The sequence below is a fragment of the Drosophila persimilis genome, unplaced genomic scaffold (assembly GCF_003286085.1).
Source record: "Drosophila persimilis strain 14011-0111.01,24,50 unplaced genomic scaffold, DperRS2 tig00000863-arrow-arrow-pilon, whole genome shotgun sequence".
Taxonomy (NCBI): domain Eukaryota; kingdom Metazoa; phylum Arthropoda; class Insecta; order Diptera; family Drosophilidae; genus Drosophila; species Drosophila persimilis.
The window spans coordinates 178,659-201,315 of record NW_020825364.1 but is presented as its reverse complement, the minus strand read 5'-3'; the positions used below and the strand labels follow the sequence as shown (position 1 = coordinate 201,315).

General features: G+C 49.9%; 4 protein-coding genes across 5 annotated transcripts; 3 read left to right on the top strand and 1 right to left on the bottom strand.

Moving 5' to 3' along the window:
• Positions 1-423: 423 nt before the first annotated feature.
• LOC6599531 (protein phosphatase inhibitor 2) lies at positions 424-1,444 on the bottom strand. Its single transcript, XM_002024589.2, has one exon. It carries the CDS (start codon positions 1,356-1,358, stop codon positions 513-515), a length of 846 nt encoding a protein of 281 aa, XP_002024625.1. The 5' UTR covers positions 1,359-1,444; the 3' UTR covers positions 424-512.
• A 1,933-nt stretch (positions 1,445-3,377) lies between these two features.
• On the top strand, positions 3,378-6,607 carry LOC113566722 (L-lactate dehydrogenase). Of its 2 annotated transcripts, none has more exons than XM_026993610.1 (4): positions 3,378-3,498; positions 5,271-5,650; positions 5,721-6,176; positions 6,257-6,607. In XM_026993610.1, the coding sequence occupies exons 2-4, from the start codon at positions 5,273-5,275 to the stop codon at positions 6,419-6,421; spliced, it is 999 nt and encodes a 332-aa protein (XP_026849411.1). In that variant the 5' UTR covers positions 3,378-3,498; positions 5,271-5,272; the 3' UTR covers positions 6,422-6,607. The 2 variants fall into 2 exon arrangements, with proteins under 2 accessions (XP_026849411.1, XP_026849410.1); XM_026993609.1 differs by lacking the exon at positions 3,378-3,498 and adding an exon at positions 4,916-5,160.
• Positions 6,608-7,459: 852 nt separating this feature from the next.
• LOC6603946 (phospholipase A1 member A) lies at positions 7,460-8,824 on the top strand. Its single transcript, XM_026993600.1, has 3 exons — positions 7,460-7,658; positions 7,749-8,461; positions 8,532-8,824. The coding sequence occupies exons 1-3, from the start codon at positions 7,460-7,462 to the stop codon at positions 8,799-8,801; spliced, it is 1,182 nt and encodes a 393-aa protein (XP_026849401.1). The 3' UTR covers positions 8,802-8,824.
• Positions 8,825-9,675: 851 nt separating this feature from the next.
• LOC6599527 (bestrophin homolog 15) lies at positions 9,676-22,557 on the top strand. Its single transcript, XM_026993599.1, has 13 exons — positions 9,676-9,969; positions 13,315-13,734; positions 14,576-14,686; positions 14,770-14,956; positions 15,011-15,379; positions 15,456-15,584; positions 16,390-16,497; positions 20,190-20,438; positions 20,508-20,844; positions 20,965-21,057; positions 21,142-21,323; positions 21,390-21,528; positions 21,635-22,557. Exons 2-13 carry the CDS (start codon positions 13,664-13,666, stop codon positions 22,252-22,254), a joined length of 2,595 nt encoding a protein of 864 aa, XP_026849400.1. The 5' UTR covers positions 9,676-9,969; positions 13,315-13,663; the 3' UTR covers positions 22,255-22,557.
• The last annotated feature ends 100 nt before the right edge of the window (positions 22,558-22,657 follow it).

Below are 22,657 nucleotides of genomic sequence, written 5' to 3'. Positions count from 1 at the left end.
GGAAAAGAGACGAGCCCAGGAGTAAACGCAGACACCCTCACCGAACGGATGATAGCCGACGAGCAGACGTGGCACGTGGCTGCCAATATGGCAGCAAGCGTCATCAAGGAGCCGAGCCAAGGAGCGAAGCCGGGAAGACCCCACACTCCGCACCACGAAGTAATACCTTCCCCACAACATCCCGTTATTTACGTTCGACATGTAATAAGTAATGTCACATCTCTCAACTACATAAGGGAGCGCCACTGCGCCGCCATGTAGATGACTACGACATGTCCATGTAGCTGCACAGCGCCGATCCAAGCATTTGCTACATTTTGGAAGTGTTGAACGAGGAAGCTTATAAAAATGTGGACAAGTTTAGATAAAATATTGAATGGCACACGCTTTTCGCATCTTCAAAAAATAAAACAAAACCTTGCCTCTGATTTTACAATCTGATGATTCATTTCTGCAAGTAACATAATAATTTTAACAAATCAAGCGAAAGGCCAACCATCTTTGACATCTCTTTATAATGTGCCTGCTGATGGACTCTTCGTCGGTTTGCCTTTGGGACCAGCCACGTAAGAGGCATTTGGCACACGGACCTGCTTGCCGTCCGAAAACTCCTCGCCCATCGATGGAACGCTGCGCATATAGCCGAGCGAGGCAATGTGGAGAGCCTCGTCGGTCTCGGCGGTTAACGGGCGGTTGGTCTGGGCCGTCAACTGCTGGTAGCACGGGTGGCTGGGATCAAGGACCGGCTCTGGGTCGATCCTGTACCCGCCGTCATTGGACTCGGCGTGGGCCAAGGAGTGCGAGCTGGGTTGCTCTGGGTCCAGTAGCTGGTGCTCTTCCTCCATCACGGTGTCGTGCGTGGCCCGTGTCGGGCCGGTCTCGTCCACGCCAGAACTTGGCTCGCACTTGCAGGTCGGCTCTGAGGGGAACATATCACCGAACTCCTCAGCAATCAGGCGACGGGCCAGCGGTACCGAGAAGTACTCCTTGTAGTGCAGCTTGCGGCGGCGCTCGAACTCAATGCGCCGCACCTTCTCCTCCACGGACTCGGGGAAGTCCTCATCGTCCGACGAGTCATCGGAGTCCTGCTCTATGCCAAAGCAGGGCGTCGCCGACTGCGAGGTTAAGCGCAGTTTCTCCATCAGTTCGGCGGTGTCCAGCTTCTTTGGCAATTCATCCTCGAACACGAACGGGGTCTTCGGCTCGTCAATGATCATGTGTCCGTAGGTTTTGCCTTCCGGATGGAAGGTCGCCAGCACGTTTAGTTCGTCGAACTTGGCCGTCTTCTGGTCTGCTGGCTTCTGCGGTGCCTCGTTGCTGCCGCCCTTCAGTATACCCTTTAAGTCGTCAGAGTTCATTGTGCGTTTGTGGAGAATGTTTGTCGCTTGTGAAATAAATTATTATTGTGCTATCTGATATTCTGTATTGTTTCGCTACGAGTGCTGCTGTACAACTGCTTGTTTTACTCGAATAGGCGACCTACTGCAAGGTGACAGGACAACAACGGCTTGCTTCCTTGCTGCCTTTCTTCCGTTTTTTCTTTCTTAAATTTCGAGCAATTTCTGTACTTTTGACTTTGTTTTCTAAACAAAGTTCTCAATTGCCACATACTCGTATCTCAGCCTCGGCTTACAGGTTTCTGCCTTGGGAAGTGCTTTTCAGAGTTTCCAGCAGGTACAGGCCCTGCAAGAGTTCAATAAACCCAGAGAACCCAAGCCTACGATTCATTTTGGGGCCACATTTCATCATCGCAGTGGAAGACAACGTCATGGCTTCATTGAGTGTGACCTGTGCACGTCTGGAGGAGGTCTGGGCGGTAGCTCTGGGGTGGAAGGGGGAGGGGAGGAAGTGCATTCGCATTGACATTGACCCCCACACACACTGCGCCATGGGAAGGTGACCCACTTTCCGAGACAGAGAGAGGGAGAGGGAGACGGAGAGACTTTCGCAACAATCAAACAAAATTGCAGTGGCATCGAATGGGTGGGTGGTGGTTGGTCGGGGGGGGGTGAGCTGTAGTTCATTCGTCAGCTGTTGATGACGTAGTAAATGAATAAAATCGTGAAATCGAGAAGGGAAAGAGAGGGAGAGAGAGAGACCGGTAGAGCGGACTGTAGACTGCAGAGTGAATCATTCGTGCGTGTCCGTGTGTCCGTGTGTCCGTGTGTGTGTGCGGCTAGTCACGAACGCCGGCAAAAAACTTGTGCAGCGGGTATTCTCGCACTCTCCTTCTTACTCTCTCTCTCTCTCTCTCTCCCTTGCCCTCTCCGGTGGCGAATGGTGGTGAAATGCATGCATTGCCTCTCGGCAGGTAGACGACACGATTTACAGGGTGTTTTCAGAGTCTTAGCACGAGGCATAGACGATGACGTTCGCACACCCGAGGTCTTCAGATGATATCATACCTTGGACGATCCATCTTTTTCCTCTTCAACGAAATACCCTCTAATCGTGGGATCTTCCTTTTGATACCTCGTCACCTATGGGGCATCTCTTTCCCTTTTTTTGACTTATTCGAGCCCGGGAAATACCCTTTGCCTGGGGTAATCCCCTCTCGTATTTCTAGGGCATTGAAAGTGCGGGAAATTCGCACTTTTATAAATAAATCGCACGTCTGCCGCCAGCAGCTGTTGGCTAATTGAGTGCCGGTTCTGCAGCCGCCTGACTGGGCTCTTGGCCAAGAACAATTCCATACCTATTGACTGGATCTCTGGCGGGGCACGTGCCCCGACAGCTGAGAGCCCCGAGAGCCCAGCTGTTGTCACGAGGCGACGGCAACGGACACAAACAACCACCGGAAAAAAGATCGTAGGAATCGGAATTGCTCAGAGATCCAGAGATCCCAGTAATTTATGGCTGAGGGAATGAATTAATGAACTCCTACGACAATGATATTCTGTGCTCTGATCCACAATCCACCTCTCAAGTGGCTACCCTCCCCTCCTCTCCTCCCACTCCACCCTCAGCGCAGCTGCCACGAGCTCCAGGAAAAGCAAAAAAAAAACAAAACAACAAATCAAATAAGCCCCAAAAAACGTGAGGCCTATAAATAGCAGCAGCAGCAGCGGCCGAGGAGGAGGAGGAGGAGCAGAGAAGCAGAGCAACCCACAGGCAAAAGGTCACCTTGACTTCGAACATGGCCCAAATGTGGTGGAGCCGAAAATTCTGGAGAGCCAGAGAGCAACCGAAGAGAGCATTGCTCTCACTTTCACCATGCCACTGCGGCGGTTTCGTCATTTCATCCTGCCCCGGCCGCTGCCGCTGCCCACAGCCACCGCGACTGCGACTGCGACTGCGACTGCGAGAGAGCCTACAAAATCCAGTCGGCGGCGGCGGCAAGCTACAAATTCCATCCGCAGCCCGCATTTGTGGAGCCAACAGTTCGCAACGAACCCGCAAAGTGAACGGAACAAACAGTGTCGACGACCTCAGAGAGCGGTCCGAAAAGTATTTTCCATTTGAAAAAGTGAACCCAAAAAGCACAAAACAAAGCAAAAAGTAAGCTAAAGACACTACAGATAAATACTGGGAGAAGTATGGAGAAATCTCAAGTCTGAAATCTCAGTTGGCTTTTCTTTTTTTTTTTGGATAATTTTTGAAAGTGACTGAAAAAGAATTCCCCCCCTTCTTGGCCCATCGAAGGGCGGAAGGAAACGGGGCGGCAGTGTCCCAATGGAGTTTATATATCCCGTTCTATAAGAGCGCCAAAAAAGAGGATCCCTGCCTCATCATCGAAAGTGCATTCAACTTTCGAAACCCTGCCCTCCCCTGCCCACCCCTGCACTCCACCGCATCCAAGCCTCGCCCTTGGCCTTCCACATTTGGCATTTCCCGGACTCGATTGGGCAGTGCCCCCACAGCACCCCCCCTGCGCTCCCCTCCCCTACTCCCACTTTCACTTTCATTTTCATTCGAGAGCATGCGCTGTGCGCCGCCAAACAGCTGTTCGGACGGGGGGGGGGGGCTTTGACTTTGAAGGAAGGTCATTCGTTCCGTGTATTTTCCGTATTTCGTGTGTAAGAGTGTCCTCCTGCTGCTTGCAACAAGTGATTCCACACCCAAACCAAAGCCCTCGCTCACATTCCGTCTGTGGATGTTTATTGGAAAATTCGAGCACAAATACATCCCCCCGCCCCCAACCCTCCGCCCATTTTCTATAAATATTTACGAGTTTCCATCGAAAATAAACACGGGATGCTTTCCAATCATTCATCATTATTAAAGATCTCATTTCTGGCATTGTATATCACGGATCGCTATCGCCCTTTCGGAGGGGAAATTGCGCGGGGAAAAACACTCGACACCTGCGACAATATAGTTCTCATTAAAAACGTGCTCGAAATGCATTTACAATCCAGCGAATAATCTTATCGTGCGGGAAAATCTATCTATATGTGGCAAATGTTGCAAAGATACGGGGATGACGCACTATTCCTGTGACGCAAACCCTCCTATGGTCCGTCTACAGTGGTGGCTTCCCATAGAAACTCTTCCTCCTAGAACCTGCTTTTGTATTCCCAAGCAGCCAATTCCTGGGACACCCCTTTATACGGAGCTCTTCCCTGAAATACTCCTCTCCATGCGATCCGTACCTTCCTATAGGGTACAATCCCATGCATTCCTCACACCAGATTCCATTGATATTCCACTGATAATTGGGATTAGCTTCAAGTGCTTTAATTGCCTCGATTCCTCCGATAAGATAAGCCTCTGAGGAAGCAAAATCATCATCTTTCTCGTATCACTAATAAAACGATTATTTGGGAATGGTTTTTCGCAATCTATTTCATTGATAAATCATTCCGTTATCATTCCGATATCATTTTGGTATCAGTTTTCGCTTCATTTGTGAAAATCTGAGCCTCCGATCCGCGGGTCGGGGGCTTCTAATTGAGCACCACGCCCCAGTCCTCCAGTGGGTCTCCAGCGATCAAGTGACAAGACCAGATCCCCCCCTGATTGCTGGCTTTCCCCCCTGCCCAAGCCCCTTCGGTGGTCACAAGTTTTCGGTCTATGAAAAACGAGCCAAAAAACCTCGAAAAAGTTGAATTTTTTCGGCAATGTGTTCCCGCGCCAGTTGTTGCGTGTGGCTCTGGCGATGTCGCGTTTTTCTCATTAATACGACCTTGGTGGAGGTTAAACAATGCCGCTATGGGAGCGGTACGTGCGTGAAATCTGTGTGAAAGAGAGAGAGAGAGAGAGAGAGAGTATATACCCAAAAAAAACTAGTGGATAAATTCTAAAGAATTCCCTTTTCCCCTCCCCCACAGCAATGGCCGCCATCAAGGATAGCCTCTTGGCCCAAGTAGCCGAAGTTCTGCCCAGCTCGGGTCACAAGGTCACCGTGGTGGGCATCGGCCAGGTGGGCATGGCCAGCGCTTTCAGCATCCTCGCCCAGGGCGTCTCCAAGGAGGTCTGCCTGATCGACGTCTGCGCGGACAAGCTGCAGGGCGAGCTGATGGATCTGCAGCACGGCTCCAACTTCCTGAAGAACCCCCAGATCACGGCCAGCACCGACTTCGCGGCGTCCGCCAACTCGCGGCTGTGCATCGTGACGGCTGGAGTCCGCCAAAAGGAGGGCGAGTCCCGTCTGTCCCTGGTGCAGCGCAACACCGACATCCTCAAGAACATCATCCCCAAGCTGGTGGAGGTAAGTGCCCCGCGGAGACCCCGCCCCTGCAGGCCTCCTCTCTGAATGTCCCCCTTGCGTCTCCTTGCAGTACAGTCCCGATACCATTCTGCTGATGGTCTCCAACCCCGTGGACATCATGACCTACGTGGCCTGGAAGCTGTCGGGCCTGCCCAAGAACCGCGTCATCGGCAGCGGCACCAACCTGGACTCGTCGCGCTTCCGCTTCCTGATGTCGCAGCGCCTGGGCGTGGCGCCCACCTCCTGCCACGGCTGGATCATTGGGGAGCACGGAGACAGCTCGGTGCCCGTGTGGTCGGGCGTCAACATCGCCGGCGTTCGCCTGCGTGAGCTGAACCCCATTCTGGGCACCGGCGAAGACCCAGAGAAGTGGAACGAGCTCCACAAGCAGGTCGTGGACTCGGCCTACGAGGTCATCAAGCTCAAGGGCTACACCTCGTGGGCCATCGGCCTGAGCACGGCCTCCCTGGCCTCGGCCATTCTGCGGAACACGAGCAGCGTGGCAGCGGTCTCCACCTCAGTGCTGGTAAGTCGTCGCCTGGTCTCCTGGTCGCCTGGTCGCCGGACTCGAACACCATTCACTCAAGCAATCGTTTCCTTTTCCAGGGCGAACATGGCATCGACAAGGACGTTTTCCTGTCGCTGCCCTGCATCCTGAACGCCAACGGCGTCACCTCCGTCGTCAAGCAGATCCTGACGGCCACCGAAATCGAGCAGCTGCAAAAGTCGGCCACCATCATGGCCGATGTCCAGGCAGGACTCAAGTTCTAGGCGGGGACTAATCCTAGAGGGGGGAGGGCAGGGAAAATCCAGTGAAAATTCCCACAAGAAGCCATCAAGTATTTCCCCGTACCAAATGTGTTTTTTTTCTTTTTTTGTTATTTTTTATCTTTCTAATGCATTTCTCATTTGTATTTATTATTTAAACAACAAAAATAATAATAATTAAAAATTTAAGTTGAAAGATTTTTTTTTTTTTTTATGGAATTTCTACCCCTACACCTCCCTCCCTCGCACTACTCCCCTCATTTTCTGTTCTGTAGCTTCTAAGGATCGTATTTTTAAGGCAACTCTCAGGAAACTCTCCTTCTCCACCCCCCACTCCCCCCAGAGAGGGGCGGAGGAGGAGCAGAGAGAGAGAGAGTCTCGACCGACAACAACCGCCGCTACCTCATTAGCAGAAAATTAGCGTAAATTTGGAAACACACACCAAAAAAACTCGGAATAACATTCGGGTTCTAGTCGAAATTTACAGCCACATATGAGAATATATTACAATATAGCCACAAACAAAACATAAACAAAAACAAAAAGGACACAAAGTCGAAGCAAAAGCCAATTCCGGGCGGAATGAGAGCCCGAAACGATGGGCGCTGCTGCCGGACGCGTGTCTGGAACAAAATCTAGTATAAATTATATATGTATCTTACCCTAGAGCACCCTTAGATATGTTGGCATCTCCAAGCACTCGAAAGCATCTGAAAAAGAACAAGATAAAAAAAAAAGTGAATGAAAAATTTAATCTCGAATAAAGGAAACTTCTGGCACGAACGATCTTTGTTTTCGGTTTTTGAGAGCACGATTCGATGCCGAAAAAAAACATAATCAATCATAGATTGGGGCACATAGCTCCAAGAGATATATCCACTATCTTAAGGGGTGTTTTTTTCGGCAGACGCTGCCCAGACGTCTCAGACGTGGCGTGGCGGTGGCTGTGGCTGTGGCACGAACTGCCAGATAAGAGAGAGAGAGAGAGACGATCGATAAGAACGTAGATCTATAAAAGCTCTGGTCGGAGCACCTTCAGCCATGAGAGAAGCCGTGGCCATGGAAACGATCACGTCAAACGCACTGAAGACCCTCCTCGTGGCCGTGGCCGTGCTCCTGCCCTCGATGATGGCCCTTGCGCAGGAGAATAAGCCCAAGACACCTGCAAGTATAGAGACCATCCAGAAGCACAACATTCAGCTGTTGACAGAGCAACTGAATCGCGGGTGGAGAGCCTTCTGTAAGTCCGGACGCCCCTGCCAACTCCCCATCTCTTGCCCAGCCCATCTCTAACTTGCCTGCTTTCCCACCGACTCTTACCGACTCTTAGGCGATGCCCCTGTGGACGAGGGCGTCATGTCTCTGTTCCAGGGCATTAATCCCAGCGATGCGGCACTCCACGTGATGACCGTCACGAATCGGAGCGTGGAGCTGCCCATCAAGTCGATTTCGCAGCTGAGAGACTTCGACATCAGTCCGGAGAGGAAGACCCTCATCTACGTGAATGCCTTCCACACGGCCGACAGCTACTTCAGCGTCCAGGAGCACCTGTCGCTGCTGCAGAACAGCCGGCGGGATCTGAATGTGATTGTCGTGGATTTTGCGAGGGACGTGGCACAGCTCTACTACGCGGTGCGGCATCATCTCTCCGTGCACGGATATGCCATCTACAATGTGCTGAAGGCCCTCAGGGAGGCGGGCATTGCCCCGCAGGACATCACGCTCGCCGGACATTCGGTGGGGGCGAACATCGCCGCCCTGGGCGCACAGCTCTTCGCCAGGGGATCCAAGCAGCTGGTGGGCCAACTGGTGGCCATCGATCCGGCCACCATGTGCCGCACCACCGATATCCTCGTCAAGCAGGGCGTCGCGGAGCGCGTGGTGGTGCTGCACGGGGAGGGCGATGTCTTTGGGGTGCGTGTGCCCGTGGGGCACATCGACATCTATCCGAATGGCATTGGGTACTTCCCGCGCAGGAAACTGCAGCCCGGCTGCGACTCCAAGATCTGCAGCCACATGTATCCGTTCGTTCTCTTCATGGAGGTATGTTCTGTCTCTGTCTCTCGCTCTCGCTCTCGATGTCCAACTCTTCTCCGCTCTCTTTCTCTGGCAGGCACTCATCGAGGGCGTCATGATCCCCGCCACCAAATGCGAAAGCTGGGCCAAATTCCGGCAGGGCGACTGCCAGTTCCAGAACACCCTCAACATTGGTCTCATTTACCCTTCGACTGCCAGGGGCCTGTACTTTTGCCTCACGCAACCGAACCCCCCCTTCACCTACATGGAGCACGGGCTGCGCTACAAGACGTCGCCGGCGCGTACCCGAGATCCAGAGAAATCCGCAAAGAGCGGAAAGAAGATGACCAAGGGAACCAAGGGTTAATACCGGTTTGGCAAGGGTTAAGCTTAGCTAATTTGTTTTTTTTTTTGTTTTTAGTCTTTAGTTTTTGTTTAATAGTTAATTTATTAAAGTATTTTGTTAGTAACGAAAACGTTTTCTTGTCAGAAAACTTGGCATGCCCAAAAGTATGCTGCACTTTTTGGCGAATGCAATGCGAATGGAATTATTGTGAGGGCCCAAAAGTAGGCTTTGAATTTTTCTGCGCCTTTGCCGCAGCAAAATGGCACCAGCCCAAAAGTATGCTTTGCTTTTTTGGAAAACGTTCCCCTTTGCTACCAGATGGTGAAAAATTCAATTAAATTGATTAAATCTACCCTGAAAAACTAGGACATGAAAGGAACAAAGGAAATTCTGGCTCACCACTGGACCAACCAAACTCCCTTTCGTTGTCCCTCTCTCTTCCATGGTGGAATTATTCGCTTTTCTCTTCTAAATGAGTATTACGCTCCCTGGCTCCATCGCTCTCTCACTCTCTTCGCTGATCTAAAGCCGAAACAGCTGATCAAAGCCACATCCAAAAGCCGACTCTCAGAGCGGCACAGAGTTTGGAAGAGAGAGAGAGAGAGAGAGAGAGAGCGAGTGCGAGGAGAGAGTGCACTGTATCTCCCTTTGAAGAGGCAGTGGCTGAGTGGCCCCAAAAGGGGTTTTTGGTTTAACACGAGAAACCCCCCTCTAAAAGCGGACACCCGCCCCTGCCTCTAGACCCACATATACACTCGAAAATTTCAATGGAAGCCGACTGTCTGCCGCTGTCTCTGCCGCATGTCTCTGCCTCTGCTGCCTCTGCTGCCACTACCTGTTGCCAAGCTGTAGGAAAAACACAAAAAAAGTTCAGTTAAGAGCCGCTTGTGGCCAACGGTGGAGCACAGTTTCGTAGCATTTGGCGAGCCGTTTGGTCGGACATCGGAATCGGCATCGTCGGACATCGGACATCGGGAGCTTCAGCGGGAGTCCAAGTCCAGCGTTAAACCCGTCGGACAGACGTCGGACATCGTGTCGCTGTGCGGTTCGGTGCGGTGCGGTTCGGTGGTACGTTTTGTTCAGTTTCTGAGCTGGGGCCCACAGGCGCCCCAAAGCCCCCAAAGCCAATCGCCAGTTGATCGTGCGGAACCCCTTGCGTTGGGAGACCCCCCCGCTCACCCCCTCCGAGGTCTGTCTTTGGCTCGCAGCACTCCAACACAATAGAGAGAGAGAGAGAGAGAGAGAAAAACAAACAGAAACACTATAATATATACATATACGAAAAAACAGACGCATTTTCCACGGCTGTTGCCACTGGCTGCTGTTGCACTGCTGTTTTCCGTGTAATCGTCGGATGAAATGCCTCCAAAATGCAAGAACAAAAATCAAACTAAAGTGCAAGTGCAAGAACATCAAATATTTCCCAGGGAAGCCCAAAGACACGGTATCTTTAGCTGTATCTGTATCTGTATCTTGCTCTGTAGTCGTAAGCACACGCCAGCGCGTGGCCTAGACGGGCGGCTCCACGTAAAGCCGCCGTCTATTCAGAGCTTATGTTTTTTTTTTTTCGTATATTTTTGTTGTATTTTTTTGTTTTTGGGTGTCGGCGGCAGCATTTGGCTTCAAGCCAAATTCGAATGCAATTTTTCAATTGAATAAAAGGCTAAATGATGCGGCAATTACGAGTAGATACAAGTATATAGATACAAGATACATATAGTAGAGTGGGATTAGCCATAAATAGCTGTGGAAGATTGTTGTTAATGAAGTAATTGATGCACTTGTGTGAGCCCCAACGGCATGGAATGATAAATGAATGGGGAAACATGGGAAAATCCACGACTAAATTGATTTAAAATCGTTACGGGCATGGAAATATTATAATCCACTAATTAATGTCCGAGAAAACTCATCAGATATCCTATTAGATATATTAGATACAGGAGTGGGAGGGGGCCTTTGGCCCAAGGGGCATGGATTCCCGGAGAGATGTCCTCCCCACAAGGCATATGGATCATTCTCAGGAGAGATGCATCAGTTGGGGCGACTCTCCACAGGGGATATCCATCTATTCATCGCTTTATTGTGTTAAATCTATAATTACCTAACGAACACGCTAATTTTATACCCAATTTACATCAAGAGGTGCCCATTTTCCCGTATAAATCCGCTCGTTTCGAGGGGCTTTCGATTGGAAGCACCTCAAATGAGTTTATGGAAAATGCTAACGATGCTAACAGAAGTCGGGCTGCCCCTCTTTTATTGTGTGCTAATGAGGCAAGAAATACTCCCACTGCCGTCTCAGGAGGGGGGATCCACCGCCCATCAATCTGGGGGGCCAGGGCCACCGTTTAGGCCCACTTCGGCGCCTGACTCATTTGTTAAACAATTCGGCAACTTCGGGCCCGTCCGAAATACGTCAGAAGAAAGTGAAATTTATTCGAGTCTGAATTTCGTCACCAATCAATGTCCGTGGGCACTGGCACTGGCTTTGCTTTGCTTTGTTTGTCTTTCTTTGTGTTTGCCCGTGGCTTTGCGCCGCAGTGAAGGCTGCCTGGCAGGCTTCGCTCCGGAGATGTATCTGAGTATCTTTTTATCTCGGCATGTACACGGTGTAGCCTCTGTATCTGTCAGCTCGCTGTTTGCCCTGTTTGATAATGTATTACGGAAGAAGGGGACATTTATTTGAGCTATCTTTTGAGCGGGTCAATGGGTGACTGTGGCTATTTACAGCCTCTGGCTGAAGGGAGTGGATTTTTGGGCAAATTGCGAAAGAATTGCAGTTGTTTTCGGAGGCAGATACGAGGCGGACAGACAGGCGGACGGACAGACAGATTAGCCGGATCCCAGCTCGTAAGTGCGAGAATTTTTCATGGAAATCTCTCTATGGTAATTGTGCACTCGGCATCCAATATAATTATTCTGTATTCAGCAATACAATCGCTTGAGATACCCATCGGATAGTTCTTGGGAAACACACACACACACACTACTTGTGTATCTATGTATCTAGCCACTAGATCGAGGGACAAGTGGGTGGTGGATGGCCGCCGGAGGGGCGACGGCTATCGTGACTTGTGACAACAACAACCAAAAAACAACAACAACAGCAACCGGTTATCCATTGGCTGGAGAATTGGGTGGAATCTCGTATCACTCGTACATTCCTGAAGATCACCTGCCATGTTTGTAAACGAAATTAACGCCGCACTAGAGTGAAAACTCTGCCGTGCCCCTACCCCCCGCCCCCCCATCCACCCCCCGCCGATACAGCCGATCCAGCGATGGAGAGAACCCGTTTCAGTTAGAACTCCCTCTCAATCCCCCTCCCCCTCCCCACTCCGCATTTATGCAAATACAAATATTTGCAGCTTTAAAAAATAAAAAATAAAAAATACAAATCGTATGGCTGGCGACTAGCCAAAAGCAAACGAAAAGGAGTAAAAATAACCTCGAAAACTTCTCTCCCTCTCTCTGCCTCTGTCTCTGTGTCTGTCTCTGTCTCTCCGGGCAACACGCAACAGGTTTCTCGGTTTCTCGGTTTCTCAAAATCAAAGATTTAGCTTCGACCAAAAATGATTCGATTAATCACAATTTTTAGGGAGAGAAACGCAACATAAACGAAATACACAACGGAATAAATCAAAACCCTCCCCCCCCCCCCCCCCCCCTCCACCCAAAAAAAAAAGTAAACAGACGGAAACTGCGACTTCGGGGATTGGGGGACTGGGGGGCTGGGGGGACTGGGGGACTGTAAGGCGCTGACGGGGCACGAAATAAAGAGAGAAACAATCAAGGTTTTTCGGGTGAAAAAAAGAAGAGAAAAAAAGCCAAAAATTAAAAGATGATAAAACAGTTTTTGGCATTGAGCGTGTATCCCCCCCCCCTCTATCCCTTGCCTCCTCTCCGCTGATCGTATTTTTGGGGAAATCCTGGCAGCAGAAAACAAAAATAATTATGCCTCGAAGGTGAATGAAGATTGTAATAAAAAAATAATACAAAAAATAATACAAAAAAAAGTGATGTGCGTGAAACTAAAAAAACCAATTAAATATATATTTCTGAGGTCTAAAGTGTTTCGCAGAGCCTTAAAACTCTATAAATGCAAATAAAAAATAGAAAAAAACCTAAATCAAAAATAAAAACTAATTACAGATGATACCCCTACCCCCCTACACCCTCCCCCGTCCCCGCCCCATTGGAAAGTGCAATCGAAATTAAATGTCAAATAAATACACAAAAAAACAAAAACAAAAAATATAGAAATGGAAAAGCAACAAAAACCCTTCGAAACGAAACGAAACGTGCGGGAATTTCGGTTTTAGTTAAAATTGTATTTTTGTTATTTGCATGTAACGAAAACATACGATATATACACTCGTGTGTGTGTGTGTGTGTGTGTGTGTGTGTGTCTTTGCTTTACAGTTGGGGTTTTTCTCTCTCTCTCCCGCTTGTTCTCTCTCTCTCCTTCTTCCGCTGCAGCAGCTATTGTTATGGCATTTATTTTCAATTTTTTGTTGTTTTGTTTTTGCAGGAGAGAAGCTTACAAACCCGGAGAGGGACTCCGTTTCGCACAGAGAGACAGAGAGAGAGAGAGCGAGAGAGAGGACGCCTTTGAAGAGAGGAAGAGATCGCTTTGGCGAGGGACTCTCCTCCGAAGAGAGCGGGAGAGCGACATGCGACGACGCCGTCGTGGCCGCTGCTGTCAATGACGAAACAGCGACGAAACATACAACAAAAAGCCAAGCAAAAACAATATTCGCGTACAAAATCAATCAGCAAACAATTCGGATACGGCCTTCCCGCGGATACGGCCACACAGCAAAAGATACAGATACACTCTACACGAGTAGAAGTGTAGCCGAAAACCAAGAGCCGCCCCAATGACCGTCTCATACGCGGGCGAAGTGCCAAATGGCAGCAGTTTCGGCTGCTTCTGGAAGATCCTATGGAAGTGAGTACCCATCCCATCCCATCCCATCCATCTCCCCGGAGGAGGGGAGGACTCTGTTGAGGAGCCTTAAGTGGGTCACCCAGTGGCTCTGGTGGTACTGCTTCTCCGCACTGCGGGGGTTTTTCCCCTATTACTCATCTTTCCACTTGTGCCGCTGGCTGCCTGTTTACCAACGAAATTAACATCGAAGTTTTGTGTAAACAATCGCCATGGCGACAGCGACAGCGACAGCGACAGTTCCGCTTCCACAACATCTGCTATTCGAGAGGTTTTTTGCATTAATTGTTTCCCCGAAAGTGCACTCACTCGTAACCGTCGAAACGGTAGGGCCATCGGGCCATCGGGCCATCGGTCCATGGGGCCCAAAAAGTGATTCCGATTCGATTCTCTGATGCTAGGAATGTGCGTTTTAAAACATGTTTTTTCTTTTTTTAATAGTTTTAATAGTTAATCTCTCCTTGAGGCCTTTTAAGCAACAGATCACAGAGGGACCTTGGATCAAAACAAGCAGAACAGAACAGAACAAAGACCCCGAAAGACCCTCATTGGGGCGGGGCGGGGGGGGAGTTAGACCAGTTTCAAAAGCGTGTTTCGATTCACAGACAAACACCATCGAAAGGCCATCCCCCAACCCCAGCCCCAAGCCCCAACCCCATTAGAATTCATTGGAAGCGACATGCAAGCTTATAATATCATCATCATCCATTAAGCATGAAAAATAGTGAACAAATACCAGGGTAGGAGGGGGTTATACTGAATGAGGAAATCATCGTCAAAGCTCAAAGATATTCCATCGAACTCCATCGATCCAGTAATACCCAATACCTTCCCCTCTTTGCAGATGGCGCGGCAGTGTCTACAAACTGATCTGGCGCGAATTGGTCGCGTATCTGTGCCTCTACTACACCATAAATGTTATCTATAGATTCGCCCTGACCGCCAACCAACAGGCGTGAGTATTGTCCCCGTTCCGGGCTTCTCCGGGCGTCTCTGGGCCACTGATAATCTCTCTACTCTCTCTCCTTGGTGGGGCAGGATCTTCAACAAAATCCGGCAGTACTTCGGACAGCAGGGCGAGAGCATACCCATGTCGTTCGTGCTCGGCTTCTATGTGAACCTCGTGGTGAAACGCTGGTGGGAACAGTACCGCCTGCTGCCCTGGCCCGACACGCTGGCCCTCTTCATCAGCGCCGCCATCTCCAATGCCAACGGCGGAGTAAACGTAAGCGCCACAGACAGCGAGAGTGTATCAATATTAATCCCTTGGTCCCTTCAGAACGAAACGGGTCGCCTGATGCGCAGGAATATCATGCGGTACATGGTCCTGGCCTACGTCATCACTCTGCAGCGCATCTCGCTGCGTGTGAAGCGGCGCTTCCCCACCACCCAGCACCTGGTGGACGCCGGCCTCATGCACGAGTCCGAGATGAAGATCTTCGAGGCCCTGAACGCCAAGAGCCCCATGTCCAAGTACTGGATGCCGCTCGTCTGGGCCACGAACATCATCAATCGGGCGCGAAAGGACGGCCTCATCGCCTCCGACCACATCGTGCAGACGATTCTGGTCGAACTATCGGATATTCGTAGGCGTCTGGGTGGCCTCATCGGCTACGACACGGTCTGTGTTCCTTTGGTCTATACGCAGGTACGATACGCAGGGGGGGGGCCCCCCCCTCTCTCTCTAACGACTCCTTCTGCCGCTTACGAGATGCTCTTCACAGGTGGTCACCCTCGTGCTGTATACCTACTTTATTGCCGCCCTTCTGGGGCGACAAATGCTCCCGAACGTCCTGGATCGCAATGGACGCGAGGACCCCGATTTGTACTTCCCGCTTTTCACCGTCCTGCAGGTGAGTTTTCCCCCCAACATCCCAACCGATGGCCCCTGCTGCATGTCGCGTTCAATTCTCAAATTCAAAATTCTCAAAGAGCATTTAGAAGTTATTTGCTTATAATTTGCACGTTCCGCTTTATTTAAGCCATAAATCTTTAACAATTTTGCACGTCTCGTTGACGTTTTGTACAAATATTAAACAAAAACTTGTTGCGGTTTCTCTGCTTCTCTGTTTCTCTGCTTTCTGTTTGTTTTTTTCCCCCCGCTTATTATTGTTATTTTTTTTGTTTAATTTGTGGCTCATTAACGTAAATGTAACTGAAACTGTGGGCCAGGCCGGGCCAGCCCTGGCTACCGCCAAATGTAATGGCGATACCTTGTCACCGATACGGAGGATGCCGATACGATACCCTCTCGCTGGGGAGTGCAGTGTGCACTGCAGATACATATAGATCTGTCTATCTATCTGTAGATATCATGATATTCGGCCAGCTACAAAGGCTGTTTCTGCTCTGCGGTTTCTGTGGGTTTTTCTCTCTGGACAGATTTCAAGTGCTCGACGCCTGCCTGCCGCCTGCCTGCCGCCTGCCACTTGCCTTCTTATGTAAACGATTCGCGGTCACGTCTGAGAAATACTTTTCCCCCAAAGTTGCTTCAGATAGACGGATGGATAGACAAGTGTTTAGCCCATTTAATTTATACTGTTTTCGCGCGAAAAGGTATCGAGAGAAGGCAGGAGAGTGGTGCTGTGGGGCTGTGGGGCTGTGGGGCTGGTATCTGATTCGATTTAATCGTGTTTCCCTTCCCCTTCTCCCTTGCAGTTCGTCTTCTATGTGGGCTGGCTGAAGGTGGCCGAGGTGCTGATCAACCCCTTTGGCGAGGATGACGATGATATAGAACTCAATTGGCTGATCGATCGCCACATAAAGGTGAGTCACGCACACAGAGACGAGGCACAAGGTGTTTCATGGCTCGACATGAAAAATCTCTAATAAGCAATCTTCAATATATAAATAATCCCCGCGGCGTATACGTGATATTTTCATTAAATTATGAGCAACAAAATCCCCCCCACCCCCCAAATGAAACGGCTGAAAACCTGTCCAACTGCCAGTTAAAATTATTTAACATAAACTTGAGAGAAATTTAAATTAAATTAAATTTTAAGCCACCGATTTCCAAATTAAACCGAAAGAATTTTCAAATGAAACAGAAACCTTAATTGCAATTAAGACACAAAGACCTTGGGGCGGGACAAGGCACATCCACATCGACATCCACATCCACATCCGTGTATCCATCAGATACTTAACAACAAACCATTCACTCCGCGTCCGAGTCTGAGAGCACAATTATATCCGTAATTATGAGCGTTTCCAAGTATCATGACTGCTCGGATCTTGGCCTTTTTCGAGACTCTGCTAATTGGGTTAGCGTGCTGCAAAAAAAGAGTCAAAAAAAAGGGGCAAAGGGGGATTATCTCTGCGATAATCGGGCGAGAAACTGCTGCTCCAGAGATTCTCTTCCGACTCCTCTCGATCATACGATCTATGCATAAATCTATCTTTAGTTCTGGTTCTGTCTATCTGTCTGTCTTTCTGTCGTGTATAAATCTTTATTAATGTGTGGAAATCCTTGTACATATCCGAGAAATGTGTTTGTGTGCCAACTTAAGATCGTGGCCAAAGCAAATATAAATTTCCATTTGATTTAATGTGGTATTCGATGAACGATCGACTATCGACTATCGACCATCGACTAACAGGGGTGTATTCGATTCATCGCACCGAACATGTCAAGTGTTTCCAAGCCGATCCATACCCGACCCGATCCCAAGCCTCCGGTCTCCGGTCTCCGATCTCCAGTCTCTGGTCTCCGATCTCAACCCGCAACCGCAGACTAATGAATAATGATCTCCTCTTTCTGATCGATTTGGCTTTTTCTGATAGACTTGAGGCTCTACAATTATACCTTTTTTTTTTTGGGGTAGTTAATTGTTCAAAATGAATACTTTAAAAACCCAGCAAAAGTCGAAAAAAATAGTTTCTTATTTTGTGATACATTTTTCCGTAAAGGTGCATTCATTGGGCGTCGTTTAAGGTATTTGGTTGTAGAAATCCATGGACGAACGGCTGAGGTGGGCCGCATTACTCCTCCGAAGGATGCTGGGAGTCGCTGGAGAGTCGCTGGAGAGTCTCCTCCAAGAAGAAAAATTCCCTACTCTGCGGTGTATCGCTTGTTTTTAGATGAATATTCGCTAATCTCGTATCTCGTTCCGTTCCAAAGATCCAGTATTCCACCTCGCCGCCCCTCCGCCCCTCCGCCCCTCCGACCCTCCGCCCCCGGTTCTCTGGGGTATTTTCTGGAACGTTTGACTTCGGTTTAAAGCTCTGTTTTTGCATATCTGTATCTCTGTATCCACAAATGCTGTCTGCAGTGTGCCCTCATCCGCCCCCGTCCGCCCCTACCACGCCTGCACCACCTGTATCTGCATCTGTATCTGAACCTGCATCTGTGTGCGCGCGCGTATCTGTGTGGGGGTCTGCTGTGGGCCGCTGTTTTGTTGCTTGCAATTATTTACAAAAATCCAGCAGCCGAGCCGAGCCGAGCCGAGCCGCCAGCAGCGGCAACAACAAATTGAAAACAGGTTTTTTTTTTGTATTTTGTATTTTGTTTTTTGTTTTTGTTTTTGTTTCGTTTAAAAACTGAAAACATTGAAACCTCTTTTGTAGAGCGCTTTTATCATTGAATTTTGTTTTTGTTTTTCGTACGAGTACGACTACTAGTGTGTGTGTGTGTGTGTGTGTGTGTGTGTGTCTTTTTATGGCTTAAACTCCGAAATTTCAGTGGAGAATCAAGAGTGTGGGGCAGGGGGTGCAGGTGGAGGAAGAGGGGGATGGCATGGAATGGAGGGAGAAATGCATATCCAAGAAAACGCTTAAATGCTTCGCTTATCACCCAAGAGAGAGAGAGAGAGGGAGGGAGGGGGAGGGAGGTTATTGTTATTGCAAAATACTTCTACCATTCTCCCATCCCATCTATTTCGTGGCCTATTTCGCACCTATCGCACCCCACACCCCCACCAAAACGTGACTCTTGACGGTTAACGGTTAACGGTTAACGGTTTGAGGCTTTGACGATTGACGTGTGCCCATAAATAGAAGAAAAAAATGGAAAAAAATGGAAAAACAGAGCACCACGAAATGATTAAACAAATGAGTAACACTCGTACATTTTTGTATTCATATTTTTATTTTTATTTACCCCAACAAATTGTTTCGGAACAGATGGTTGCCCACACAGAGAGCCACCTTCGGCCACCCCATAAACCCTGTCTATGTGTCCTACCAATATACAGCCCTTAGAAAGTCTTAGTCTCTCCTTCGAGTCGGAGAGATCTATGGCATAAACCATGCACGGATCCTGGATGGGGGCTATGCTCAGGGGACTCTAAAGTCCTCGAGAATCGAGGTGCCCGCAGCCCGAGGCAGCTTATAGATAGGACCAAGGACGATCAGTCATTTCAAAAATTGGGACTATTTGGGAGAATAACTTTGGTCTTTCTGAAGATAACTCATGGATGCCCCAAGCCCTGGATATTACTATTTCATAAACAGAGTCCACAGTATTTTCCACGGTCCTTGAATGTGCTGGATCAGTGGGGATCCTTCAGGGCTGTTTATGCCGAGCCCTGCAGGGCGGACATCAACAAGTATCCATCTCGGATGAGCACAGCCAGGGAGGAGGTGCATCCAAATCCAACATCTGGGCAGTCGCTTTCTGTGCGTTCTACAAACTCTGCCCCAATCAGAGGCAATAATCGATCCGCAAGGCAGAGCATTCCTTTCTCACTCTCTCCCTCTCGATGTCTCTTTTTAACGCTACAATTTGTAATATCTTTGCAAATAAAATTATCTGCTGTTGTGGGCTGCGAAGAGCCGAGCACTTGGGTTTTTGTGTGTGTTTTTTGAAGTGCGGCCTGGAATTATGAAATAAATTAACAAAAAAAACCATAAAAAAAACTTATCAACAATTTCACTTTTTCTTTTGTTTCAAAAGTGGAACAACAATAAAAACAACACACAAAACAGTGGATTGGCATTAATATGTTTTTGCTTTTATTTATTTTTTTTGTGATGTAATTAGGTCTCAGTGCCGCCTCCTCTCTCTTTCGCTCTCCCTTTCCCTCTCCCGCTCCCGCTCTCTCTCTCTCTCTCTCTCTTTCTCCACTTGAAATGCCATCAGAAATGGGAAGCACGTGCCCCACCACCACCACCACCACCACCACCACCACTCCTGATTTCCATATATCTACCACTCGACTGATCTGTTCCACTTTTGATCGCGAATTGATTGGGATCGATACATTTACGATGCATCAACGATACATTAACGAACCATTTACGATACATGACACAAACCATTTACGATGCATTTACGATACATTAACGAACCATTTACGATCGTATTTATTCGTAGGCCGAACCATTTATGATACATTTACGATACATTTACGATACATTAACGAACCATCTACGATACATTTACGATACATCAACGAACCATTTACGATACATTTACGATACATTAACGAACCATTTACGATCGTATTTATTCGTAGGCCGCCTACATGATTGTCGATGAGATGCACGAGGAGCATCCGGAGCTGCTGCGCGACCAGTACTGGGAGTGCGTCGTCCCCAAGGACCTGCCCTACACGGTGGCCTCCGAGCACTACCGCAAGGACGAGCCCAAGGGGTCCGCGGAGAAGTACAAGGTGAAGAAGGAGGACGCGATGTACGCGAACATAATGCCCGGCGGCGGCGGCGCAGGCAAGCGAATGCTCAGCGACGATGTCTATGCGGACTACGTGAGTACCCTGTAATATCCTGCAGCACACTGCAATACCCCAATACAACACCCTGTGCGCGCTCTGCAGGAGAGTGTCGACACGCCGATGGTGGAGCGCCGGAAGAACAACTGGCTCGTGCGGCAGCTGTCGCGCATGGGCTCGATGCGGAGCCAATCGACGGCCTACTCCTCGGGCGGCATGCCGTTCAATCGGCATCGCCTCAACTCGGTCTACTCCAGCCCCGAGTCGGGCCTGCCCCTGACGATCCTCCAGCAGCAGCAGCTCCAACAGCAGCAGCAGCAGCAGCACCAGCAGCAGCAGCTCCCGTCGATGGGGGGCTCCCAGTCGCAGCAGAAGTCGAGCCTCTACGGGAAGTTTGTGCATCGCAAGTCGATACGCGCCCAAAGGCAGTTGATAAAGCAAAGTGAGTATCTACCGCGGTACAGATGCATCTGCAGATGCAGATACAGATACAGATACAGATACATGACCCCAAAAGTATGCTTCACAAATGAATGTCAAATGATTCACGTTTATTCATTAGATTCAAAGCTAAATGGCCTGAATGTGAATGTGGCCAAGACACGGCCGCGGATCCCCACTCCGGAGGTGGCAAAAGACGGCAGCACGAATCCAGGTGAGTGGCATGCGTCTTTCCCCCCCCTCCCCATCTCCGAGCACCCCACTCATGCACCGTATTGTGTATCCGTATCCACTGTAGCCTCTAGTGCCGTCATTATGGCGCCATCACAACACCAAAGCGCACCACAGCAGCCCCCGCAACAGGCACAGGGAGGGGCGCACCACATGTACCCCTCCTCCTACACCACAACCAACACCACGAGCACCAGTACGGGAATGGGGGCAATGGGGGGAATCGGGGGCATGGGCATGGGCATGGGGATGGGGATGGGCATGGGCATGGGCATGGGAGGGGGCATGCATCTGGGGCACGATGGCGGCGGCCAGGTGCTGGGCACCCTCCTCCTGTCGCCCATCAAAGAGATGGACAGCTCCTCATCGAATAACACTCTGATTCCAGGACACCCAGCCACAGCGGCCCTGGCGCAGGCCATCAACATGAAGGATGGCTTTCCAGCAGTCAGCAGTGAGTACCCGGGCACAGATACTCCCGCAGATGCAGATGCAGATGCAGATTCAGATACTCTAACCACAATCTCTCTCCCCTCGATTCTCGATTCTCGATTCCGTAGCCCTCTCCGCTGCCACGAACATCACCACGCTGTCGTTTCCCTTCACGATGGCCAACAGCAGCGGCGGCGGGGACACCATTCCCACGGGGACGCTGAGCATCCTTCCCATCGCGGCGAACGCCCAGCTGCCGACCATCACGACAACGGCCAGTGGCTACGAGCCCAATGACGTCATCACCACGATCCCCGTCTCGCTCTCCATTCAGCGCTCCCCCTCGTCCCTGTCCATCGTGGACCTGGCCCAGGATCAGGACGGCTACAGCAACAGTGGCTCCAGCAACGGCATGACCGTGGGACCGGGAGCGGGCGGCGGCGGCGGCATCACCACCACGGCCCTCCTGTCCGTGAAGCCCCTGAACGGCAGCGGCAGCGGCAACGGCAACGGCAACATTTCGCGGAACAACAGCTTCAGTCTGAGCTTCAACCTGCAGGACCCCACAGTGCGCTCCTCGGTGCGTTCGGCAGGAGCCCCCACAGTGGATACAGTGGACAACTCTTCATCCGGTGGCGCGATCGGCCTGCCCCAGAGCGGCGCCACGGCAACGGCAACGGCCACGAGTGCTCCCTCAACCCTCGCCAAACACAGTCCCGAGGCCAAGACAGGAGAGGTCTATGTCTGAGCGGAGGAACAGGACACCTACTCCGACCCATCCACTGGATTATAGCTTTCGTCGTAGGATTAAGCACCCCCTTCCAGAACCACTGATACGATATTATCATCTAGGAAAGAGAACAAAACAAGAGTAATCCTCTCTTCGGATTGTACATACATATGCACACATCAATATACACACATACATATATAGCCCACAGACGGATCGTAGCGTCATGGATCGTAATATCGTACGGCACACGCGAGTATTTCTCGATAGTTGGGCGAATAAATTACGAATAAAATCTTTACCAAGAGAATCTCCACTAAATATTACCCGTGCAAACATTGGACCGTGTAAATACTTTGGAACACCCCCCCCTCTCCCCCTCTCCCCACCCGCCCCAAAAAACATAATATGTGATATGCGA